Below are 11,129 nucleotides of genomic sequence, written 5' to 3'. Positions count from 1 at the left end.
CACACACACACACACACACACACACACAAGTATATATTAAAAATACAACTGGCTGTTTAAAGCAAAAGTAATAGTCATGTATTGTGGGGTTTCTAGCAGATATAGAGGTAAAATAAATGACCACCAGAACAGAGGGTGTGGGGAGTTTAAATGGGATTATACAGTTGTTAATCTCCTATGTTATTGATGAAGTAGGTGGTATTTTTGAGGTAGATGGTGCTGAGTTAAAGATGCATATTGTAATCTGTATAGCACCCATTAAAAAAGCAAAAGAGGTATAGGTAAAAAACAAACATTGGAGATAAAATGGAATACCCAAATATTTGCTTAATCCTAAATGGGAAACCCAAAATGAATGTCATAGATATAAAAGAAACACCAGTATAATCGTCTAAATCCCTACCCTATCAGTAATTGCATACATTGCTAATAGGAGTGTAAAGTTGTACAACCACCATTTCATATCCATTACAATGATCAGGATTAAAAAAAAAAAGACTCGTAACAAAATTTTGTGAAGCTGTCGAGCCCCTGGAATTCTCACACATTCTGGCAGAGTGTAAGATGGTCTGATTGAGCTGGGGATGACAGTTACAGCATCTTATAAAGATAAGCACATGTCCCCTCTATGACCCGATCATTCAACCCGACACTTACTCAATATATGTGAAAATGTACGCCCACCAAAAAAAAGACTTTTAGGAGAAATTTTAGAGCAGCCTTTTTTTTTTCATACAAGCCTCAAATTGTAAAGATCCCAAATGTCAATTGACTGGAAAACGGCACACAATGCCTTTACTTGATAAAGAAAATGTTCCTTATCTAGTTTTGAGAGATGGAGGCTTGGTGACAAAGCTCATTAAACAGACTAATGTAGATCTATGCATTTCATTGGGTTAATTATATCCAAAATGAAAAGAAAAGGGTTTTGGCAGCCCTGGTGTAATGGCTCAGAACGCTGGCTCTTGGCAGCAGTAGATGAGGCTTTAATTCCAGACTGCTGCCGATTGCCAGATCTGTGACAACTTAATTACCATCGTCAGCCTCAATTTCCCAACGCATAAAATGGGGTCAAACACTTGTGGATTTTGCGAGGCATATACAGTGTATGTAAAGCTTTTAGGACAGGATTTGATTAAATAATAACCATTCAGTTAATAGCAGTTACACTATTTTCATGAACTGCTGGCCAGTCTTCTTTCAAATGCCTTGTATTTCTCATATATGCGAGGCTTTTTTTCTTTCTTTCTTTTAGTGCTCAGTCTGTCTGGAGAATGCGCGTGAATCTCCACATTCGTGTTTTCTTTTCCTTGCTGCAGCCACATCACAGCCCCCATGCTCGAAGCAGAAAGGCGTATTTAGTTATTTGCATCAACTGTGACAAATATGAGTTATAAACAATGCAAACGCTTGATTGCAAGAAAAATATGATATTACTGTCCTTATGTGTCTATAAGATCTGCTTTCAGATTTTTCTCTATAGCCCTCCACAAGCACCAAATCCTTAACAAAAGGTATTTCGTAAATAAATAATTTTGGACTTTGTGAAAACGCAACTGATTATTTGACTCATTTATAAATCCTTGCACCAAGTCGAACCACCATAGAGGGATGAAAGGCAGGCACTTCTGTGCTAATCTTACACTTTCAATCGACAGCTTGGTACTGACCACTTAGGATGCACCGGGGACACACCAGTGAATAGAACAAGGCTCCAGTCTTCATGGAGGCTTCATGCTTGTGCTGATATGAGTACAAATGATAAATAAATACACAATTCTCCATACACCTACCCAATGACTTCCCCATTTGTCTATCCTTAGTTCTCCTTCTCTCCATGTTTTTTTTTATTATCTGTGTTATCCTTTTCTTATATACGTATGCAAATACCAAAAGCCCTTTCAAATTACAAGACAAGCAGACACCTACATTTCATGGGTGTTTTGTGTGCATTCGCCTTTTGTTTTCTGCTCACCTAGGAGTAGAAAGCCTTCAAACACTGTTTCATGGAGAAACGAGGAAAGGAAATTGTGACAACATTTGGCTCAGAGGTGTGCAGATGGAAGAGCAGATACACAGAGGAGTGGCGAGGGCCTCCAAGAGCAAGATTACATAAGGAGAAGAGCGATCGGATACCTCTTGAAAACTTCTTGTCCAAATTCCCCACTGGGCTCAGTACAGTACTGGGTGTTGCTGGTGTGAAAGCAGTCAGTCTTCACAAAGGAACGATGTGTCGCATGCTTCCTCAGGTGTGTTTGATATTGGCAGATGGTGATTTGTGAGTAGCTGGGTTGACAAGTGGCCTGCGCCTGAAAGCACTGATTGTCTAAAATAGGGAGATGTACTTGCGAGGGAAAAGAAAATCCCATTCACCCACAGTTACTGGCCCCGCCAGAGTCACGGAATAATGGTTTCTGGAGTGTCTTCACCAGTTCAAGTTTGTTACCACGTGAGACTTGGCTACCTTCCATTCCTAAGAATACCTACAAGGTGTTTATTTTCCCCCCCTCCATAACTCCTGATACTTCCTTCTTGGCTTCTGTATTGTCCGTAGGCACCAGCTGGGCCTCCTTTCACAGAATGGACTTGGGGAGTTGACACTGCACAGTGTGCTATTCACTGAGCTCCAACATCGGAGAGAACAATGGAGCCTGACGCGTAGTCACTGATTGTGTGAGAAGACCCACCGCCTGGTGGACTGAAAGGTAAATTGGCCATAACCCCAAAACAGAGATGGTTAGTGGAAGAACTTATTCTCTGAGGAATTTAGACATTTGAACTGGAGGAGGAAAAAGCACGCCCATGTGAGAGTAGAAATGTCATAGGCTGATAAATGAACTGACTTTCTCCAAACTAGCCACAGCCAGTAAAAGTCATGTGGCAGAGTTGGTGACGGGGAACATAAGGGTTACACGTCTAGAGTTGGCCCCTCTGAAGTGGTTCAAACAGAGAAGTCTTATATGGACAGATTATTAAGTCACAAGGAGGGCCTGGAAGCCATGAAGCTGGGGGAGCCTTTCTGTAGATGCAGCTTTCTGGGTGCATACAGGAGTGACATGACATCAGACACCATGAGAGACCTGCCTGCCTTTGAAAGAAAGATGTTCCTGGGGATAACACTTCTGGTTTCTCATCCCTTCAGTTGTCACCAAAACCACTGGTACCTCACTCCCAAATTATTCCCTCATTATTCAAGGCAGTAATAACCTTGGGAGTGTGCATATGTGTCCATTGGGATTCAGAAATCACCAAATTTGAGAAACACTGGCTAAGAGTACCTCAGGAGTGGGGAATAGGCTTCACCATTCTCGTATGCCCCCTTGTGGCATCTTTCATGGTTTTTTGTCACTCTGGATTCTTGCCCTAGGTTGTACACAGCCTTTTCTAAATACATTTAATATTTAGCATCTGGTGTATTTCCAGAAAACTCCCCAACTACAACTGAGGCTGTCATTTCCTTTCAGCATGAGATAGGATAATGTTGCCAAATAATTTTTGTGTCTTCTGCTTTACCTTTTAATACATTGTCTAATTTTTAAACTGATTTTGTCCATGAGATTTCCCCCAAATTTTGTATGTTTTTTCCTACATATTAAACATGAATTTCTTTATTCACCCACTTTATTCTTTTCTAGAGTATGTGGGAACTTTTATTTTTTACAGTTTCTTCCCTGCTCGGCAACTGATGAACATCACCAGGAAACCAAGCCTGTTCTTTCATCCGAGCCATTCAACAGGAATGCTCCCCCCCGCACACACACCTAAAAATGCTGCCTTCCACTGATGTCTGGGGCATCTTAATTTCCGCGATGTCTCTCCTTCTCTCTCTGCTCTCTGCCAACCGTATTCTCTGCCTGGGTCTAAAAATGCCTGTATTCTTCTAGATGGATCTCATGAGCTTCTCTGTAGAAGATCTTTTTCTGAAACCCCGTTCGCTCCCACAGCTGTATTTTCTTGTGGAGCACCTTACTCCTACCCCAGTTTTCTTTGAAATCCCAAGCAATTATACAGGGGTGTCTCTCCTTGGCGCTGTAAATGCCCATGTCCCAATCAATACCCATCAATCTGTCTTCCTGCACCGGGCAAGAGCCCACTCTCCCGGGACAGGCTCACATGCCTTCTCCATCGCTCTTGCTCTTAGGCTGAATGATAAGCGCTGCCCACGAAGGCTCCCGAATCGTATGCATATGTGTATATATGTGGACTTCTTTCATCCTCCGGCCCGGTTCGCTGGATCTGAGCTCAGACCACACCATCTCCCCCCTCATGGATGCCTTCCATGTTCCCAGTGGTCTGTTCCCACTCTATACTGCACTACAGTGATTTCTAAAACCTAGGTCCTGCCCCTGTCACTCCCCTGTGAAAACCCATCCATGGACAATCTGACGGGGCTGCATTTGGGGACGGGACAGAGTGAGAAGGTATCTTGTGTCAGCCTGGGTTCCTGGTAGCCGCCCCTATTCACTATCCACTTGTGGTGGTCGGGGGCGGGGAAGGGGCGGGATTGAGCCCCCTTCCCCCCTCCTCCTTACTGCGGAAAGCTGCAGAGCTAAGGGCACTTACTTCCTATTCACCAGTCAGCAGGGAGGGATCGTCTGGTCTGATCAGCCACGTAGGCATTCTCTTCTCTCTGGAGGAAAAGGCCCAGCAGCTGTCGGAGGAGAAGGCCCATCAGCTGTCAGAGCGAACGGACATGTCGCAGCTAAGTAAGAATTTGGGTGATTCGAGCCCCCCGGCGGAGGCTCCTAAGCCTCCGGTCTATAGCCGCCCTACGGTTCTGATGCGGGCCCCGCCCGCCTCCTCCCGGGCTCCGCCAGTCCCCTGGGATCCTCCTCCGATTGATTTGCAGGCTTCACTGGCCGCTTGGCAGGCACCTCAGCCTGCTTGGGAGGGCCCACAGGGCCAGCCGCCTGCCCCAGTGGCTGCCATGGCCCAGCCTCCAGCCCTAGGGGGCCCGATGGTCCAGGCTCCCCCTCTGGGAGGCCCGATGGGCAAGCCTCCGACTCCTGGGGTCCTGATGATCCATCCTCCCCCTCCGGGAGCCCCGATGGCCCAGCCTCCGACTCCTGGGGTCCTGATGATGCATCCTTCGGCTCCCGGAGCCCCCATGGCCCACCCTCCCCCTCCGGGGACCCCAATGGCGCACCCTCCCCCTCCGGGAACCCCAATGGCGCATCCTCCCCCTCCGGGGACCCCGATGGCCCATCCTCCTCCTCCGGGGACCCCGATGGTGCATCCTCCGCCTCCGGGGACACCGATGGCCCATCCTCCGCCTCCGGGGACACCGATGGCCCACCCTCCCCCTCCGGGGACACCGATGGGCCAGCCTCCAGCTCCGGGAGTCCTGATGGCCCAGCCTCTGACTCCGGGAGTCCTGATGGTCCAGCCTCCAGCTCCGGGAGCCCCAATGGCCCAGCCTCCACCTCCGGGAGCCCAGATGGCCAAGCCTCCAGGTCCTGGAGTCCTGATGGTCCATCCATCGGCTTCACGAGCTCCAATCAATCAGCCTGCAGCTTCAGGAGCCCCGATGGCGCAGCCAGCAGCCCCACCTGCACAGCCTCTGGCTTCTTGGGCCCCACAGGCTCAGCCTCTGATTCTGCAAATCCAGTCTCAGGTTATAAGGGCTCCTCCGCAGGTTCCCCAGGGCCCTCAGGCCCCGCCAGCACAGCTGGCCACACCCCCGGGCTGGCAGGCCACCTCTCCGGGCTGGCAGGCCCCTCCACAGGGCTGGCAGGCCTCACCCCTGGCCTGGCAGGCCACACAGGTGACCTGGCAGGCTCCGACGATTGCCTGGCAGCCACAGCCACCGGTGCGCCAGGGTCCACCACCTATCCGCCCAGGCCCACCACCCATCCGACCCGGGCCCCCGCCTGTGCGCCAGGCGCCACCCCCGATCCGCCAGGCGCCACCGCTGATCCGTCAGGCACCGCCGCCTATCCGGCCTGCCCCCCAGGTTCTGACCACTCCACCTCCACTCTGGCAGGCCCTGCCGCCCCCACCACCTCTGCGGCAGGCACCGCAGGCTCGGCTGCCCACTCCGCAGGTGCGGGCGGCCCCCCAGATGCGGGCGGCCCCCCAGGTGCGGGCGGCCCCCCAGATGCGGGCGGCCCCCCAGATGCGAGCAGCCCCGCAGGTGCCCACGGTCATTCCAGCAGCACAGGTGCCCGCGGCGCCTCCCACTGGTCTGCAGGTGCCCCACGCTGCGCTGTCGGCCCCTCTGTCTGCGCCACAGGCTGTGCACTGCCCACCCATCATCTGGCAGGCCCCCAAAGGCCAAGCCCCGGTGCCACACGAGCTGCCAACGTCGATGGAGTTCCAGGAGGTGCAGCAAGCCCAGGCGCTGGCCTGGCAGTCTCCAAAGGCTCCGGGGCACTTCTGGCAGCCCCTGCCTGCCCAGGAGGCCCAGAGGCAGGGCCCACCACTGGTTCAGCTGGAGCAGCCCTTTCAGGGGGTCCCGGCCTCCCAAAAGGCCCTGCAAATCCAGCTACCCACCCAGCAGGCCCAGCCCTCGGGCCCGCAAGCAGAGCTGCCCACCTTGCAACTCCAGCCCTCCTGGCAGGGCCCCCCTGCAGCCTTGCAGGGTCAGCCCGGAGCCCCCTTAGCGGTGGCAAATTTTCCCATGGGCTCCGCTAAATCACTGATGACTCCCTCAGGAGAATCCAGGGCCTCTTCCATAGACCGTAGGACCTCGTCGAAGGAGCGCCGGACCTCGTCCAAGGAGCGCAGGGCTCCTTCCAAGGACCGCATGATCTTCGCCGCCACTTTCTGTGCTCCAAAGGCAGTGTCAGCTGCCCGAGCACACCTGCCGACTGCCTGGAGAAACTTGCCTGCCACACCAGAGACCTTCACTGCCACCTCAAGGGTCTTTCCAGCTACCTCCCAGTTCCAGCCTGCCTCTTCTCTTGCCTTTAAGGGCCCATCTGCCTCCTCAGAGGCCCCGAGGTCACTGCCACTCGCTCTGCAAGATCCCTTTGCCTGTGTCGAGGCCCTGCCTGCAGTCCCCTGGGTCCCACCGCCCAATGTGAATGCCTCGAAGGTGTCCAAGGCAGCACCCACCATCCTGATGGCTACGGCAGCTGCCCCCCAGGCGATGGCCACCACTCACGAGGCCTCGAAGACCTCCGATGAGCCCCCGCGGCGCTCTGGAAAAGCCACCCGGAAGAAGAAGCATCTGAACATGGAAGAGGACCACAGGGGGCAGCTGCTGGCCCTGCGCGACTGGCCAGCCCCAAGGCCCTGGGGAAATCTGAACTCGAATGACTGGGAGGTTCCAAACCCCATGCAGGTCCTGGGTGACTGGGAGGGCCTGAGCACCTTCCGTAGCCTGAGTGGCTGGGAGGGCCCTAGTACCTCCAGGATCCTGAGTGGCTGGGAGGGACCCAGCACATCGTGGGCCCTGAGTGCCTGGGAGGGTCCGAGCACCTCGAGGGCCCTGGGTCTCTGGGAAAGCCCGGGTAGCCCTCAGCCTTTGCTCATCTCTGAGATCCCCAGTCTCTCTCAGGGATTCGGTACCACCCAGGATGAGGCCAAGTTGGAGACGCAGCCATTGTCTCCCTTGGATGAGAGAGCAAACGCGTTGGTGCAGTTCCTCTTGGTCAAGGACCGAGCCAAGGTGCCCATCAAGCGCTCAGAGATGGTGAAATTCATCATCCGGGAATATAAAGATGAGTGCTTAGACATTATCAACCGTGCCAACAATAAGCTGGAGTGTGTCTTTGGTTATCAATTGAAGGAAATTGATCCCAAAAACCACGCTTACATTATCATCAATAAGCTGGGGCGTCCTAAGGGTGAGCCGGTGGCATCCTACTTAGACACGCCCAAGCTGGGCCTCCTGATGGTGGTCCTGAGTCTCATCTTTATGAAAGGCAACTGCGTCCGGGAGGACGTGATCTTTAGCTTCCTGTACAAGCTGGGGGTGGATGTCCGGGAGACCCACGGTCTCTTTGGTGACACCAAGAAGCTCATCACCGAAGTGTTTGTGAGGCAGAAATACCTAGAGTACAGGCGAGTCCCCAATACTGAGCCTCCACAATATGAGTTCCTGTGGGGCCCCCGAGCATTCCTCGAAACCAGCAAGATGCTCGTCCTGAGGTTTCTGGCTAAGCTCCATAAGCGAGATCCCCGGTGCTGGCCGTTCCAGTACTTTGAAGCGCTGGCAGAGTGTGAGTCTGAAGATTTAGATGAGGACGAGCCCGGATCCGATGACAAAGCCGGTGGCCCCACCAGCAGGTCCCCTCCCCGCTAATGAGGTTTAACAAATATCTCGTTCCTTTGTGTCCCTGGCCAAAGGCCACTGACAGGGTGGGGGGAGGGACGTTTCGTTTCTGGTGTTTACGTTCCTGTTCCGTGTGTGTAAATTTGGATTTCAAGTTGGTTTTGTATCTGCCAAAGCTTTGTACATTTTCATGTGGTGTTGATTTCAACTGGCTACTGTTCTATTCGGTATTTTGGCATTTGTATCTTTAAGTGAGATCTGTGATTCTCTGTTTTGTGTTATAATTGTTATGTTTTGGTATCAGAGTTGTGCTAACTTTGTGAAATGAATTGAGAAGCTCTCCATCTCATTCTGGTACAGATGACGTAGCACTGAACTAGGCTATTCTTTGAACGTTAACATGACTCACCAGTAAAGCTGTCTGCAGAGAAATAAATATCTATATCTATATATAAAAATATACTTTCAGCATAACATGGAAGTGTTTGTCTTTATTCTAATTTTTACTCTAGATAGTGGGAGCCAAGTTTTACCATCGTCTCTAAATAGACCTGAACATCAAAACTACTACCAGTGTTAGTAGAAACCATGGTGACGAAACTGTGTTTCCAGGACGGTGCCACATTCATCGTAAGGAAGCAGTGACTTTGATGGGTGGTGAGCCGTAAGATTTGCATTCGACCCAGAGTAAAACTTCACCAGGCAGTAAGGCTGAATCAAGAGGAGGTTGTACACCTCTTCTGATTTCGTTCTCACAATAATTCTTCAAAGTCGGCTTTGTTATTGGAAGCAGAACATTTTCATAAGGGGGTGTGGGAAGAAGGATCACCTGCCTGCAAGACCACAGGTATCCATGCTCCTTAGCCATGGGGATAAATTGGCCAAAGGGGCATTTGTCAGTCACCTGGCCCGTGGTGGGTGTCCAGCAGCTCTGGGGGATTGGGTTTTAGCAATACACTGATATTGGGGTGGAAACATGGTCCCTGCAAATCTCCCAGGCTTATAACAGGACGCAACGGGCTTCAAAGAACTCGGGATCCTGCAAATTGCAGGTGGGGGTGGAGGTGGGGGTGGCAGGGGACACCCAGCAACATGGAAGTCCAGGGGACGCTCCTGGGGGTGAGGGGTCAATCCTAACGCACAGAGGACGTCAACTGGCAGTGTCTGAGCCGTTTTTTGAGCGCAGGGTCTGGTGTGGGAGGCGAGGTGACGGAGCAGTGAACCGGTCCGAGAGTTTTGGGGAAGATGTTCGCACACACACTGGGGTGGTGTCTACAAGACTTTCCGGAAGTTACTACTGTCTTCATGTGGACAGGGATCATCAGCGCTGCTGCCACCCCTCTTGTGCTACACGGATCACGAACCCCAACCCTAACCCCCCTTCTCTGGGTGAAGGTGAAGCTCCAGATGGGAGGTAAGCGGTGAGAATGGACTTCTTCTGCCCCCTAGTGGCATGTGCTGGTTCTGCAGCGGCACAGAGCGTAAACCTCACACCACTGACAACACCTGAGTGGTGGTTAACGCTTGCTCCATAGCCTTTGCCCATAATTTTACCTGCATCTATGCCCAAACGTCCCTTTTTCCCTCTTATATCACAGGAGAACATGAAACCTCTTCTCCACGTTCAAGCCATTGGCACTTAGGAGCTGAGCTTCTGCATGAGATGGTCAGGTCATTCCCTGCACAGGCAGGGCTGGACTTTCTTGGGCCACCAGCCCCACCCCAGAGCCTGCCTGCCTGGGGATCTCTGGCAAGTTGTCCAAGTGACTAGGTGTTCCAGAAACTCGGAGGGAGTTTCTTGTGAACGCCTTGGGTGGGGGAGTCCAGCACCTCGCTCAAACTCCACAGCAAATGCCCCTGGAAGCCCACATCACTGCCCAGTGGAGAGCTGTCCCCAGATGAGACTTCTCTGGGCCAGCAAACTGGCACACAGGTCTTGTATTTCTAGTTGCTTAGGCTTCATTTATTATTGTTTCTACAGTTTTCTCCAAATCATTTACCCACAGGGTGCTTGAGCTCTGTGCGGACCAAAATTTGGAAAGTGGCAACATACTCGTATGGCTTTGGTGCCATAATTCAGATGCTGTCCTCCGCAGCCCCCTTCCCGCTTCCTCCAGCTCACTTATCTCGTATGCTTAAGACTCAAATTGGATTCAATTATATAATGAGATGAATGACACTAACAATGAATTTTTAAGGACAAATAAAGAAACTACATTAGCCAGATATTCAACTGAGAAGTTTCAGAAAAGACAGCTAACATCATGAATGCAGAAGGTAGAAAGCAAAATACAGGGATATATGAAAATATAGGGTAGGAAGCAGTGGGAGCACAGTTAGGACCCATTTATTTGAAAGCACTGAAATGAAGATAAATGTAAGACAAAGCTTTTCATTGTAATGTATAACTATTACATTGTTTTGTATACCTGAAACTAATAATAATAATAATAATAATAATAATAATAATAATAATAATAATAAATGGAGGTGGGGAACCGTGTAACTAAATGGGGAAGAGGTATCAGGTGACACAAAAAGAAAGGAAGGAAGAAAGAAAGTATATATATGGGAAAGAACATTGAAAACTGTTCCATCTCACTAATATTTAAAGGCAGAAATATTAGACCAGTATTTCAGTTTTCACTTATTAAATTGGCATAGAATAACATAAAAGCCCACGAAAATCTAATGTAATAAATTTGTTACGAAATGGCACCCTTCTATGCTACTGAGGAAAGTATAAACTTGCCCAGAAATAAACTCAGCCAACTGCATCTTCAAGAAGCTTAAAAATATTAAGGCTGTTTTACTCAGAGATTCCTCAGAAGAGAAGACACTGAATGGAAATAATCTGCAGTGGAGGCAAAAACTTCTTGACAAAGAGAGCTGCTTATGAGAGCGGATGATG

At 50.5% G+C, this 11,129-nt stretch overlaps 1 protein-coding gene across 1 annotated transcript; it reads left to right on the top strand.

The window, feature by feature from the left end:
* Window positions 1-4,443: 4,443 nt before the first annotated feature.
* On the top strand, window positions 4,444-8,692 carry MAGEL2 (MAGE family member L2). Its single transcript, XM_019667737.1, has one exon. It carries the CDS (start codon window positions 4,694-4,696, stop codon window positions 8,246-8,248), a length of 3,555 nt encoding a protein of 1,184 aa, XP_019523282.1. The 5' UTR covers window positions 4,444-4,693; the 3' UTR covers window positions 8,249-8,692.
* The last annotated feature ends 2,437 nt before the right edge of the window (window positions 8,693-11,129 follow it).

This window comes from Hipposideros armiger, unplaced genomic scaffold (genome assembly GCF_001890085.2).
Source record: "Hipposideros armiger isolate ML-2016 unplaced genomic scaffold, ASM189008v1 scaffold_504, whole genome shotgun sequence".
Taxonomy (NCBI): domain Eukaryota; kingdom Metazoa; phylum Chordata; class Mammalia; order Chiroptera; family Hipposideridae; genus Hipposideros; species Hipposideros armiger.
Note: the sequence above shows the minus strand (reverse complement) of the source record. Positions and strands in the feature narration are given on the sequence as shown.

What these genes read in the sequence shown, in the direction of transcription:
- MAGEL2 (XM_019667737.1), top strand. Translation starts at nt 4,694, where the DNA reads ATGTCGCAGCTAAGTAAGAATTTGGGTGATTCGAGCCCCCCGGCGGAG.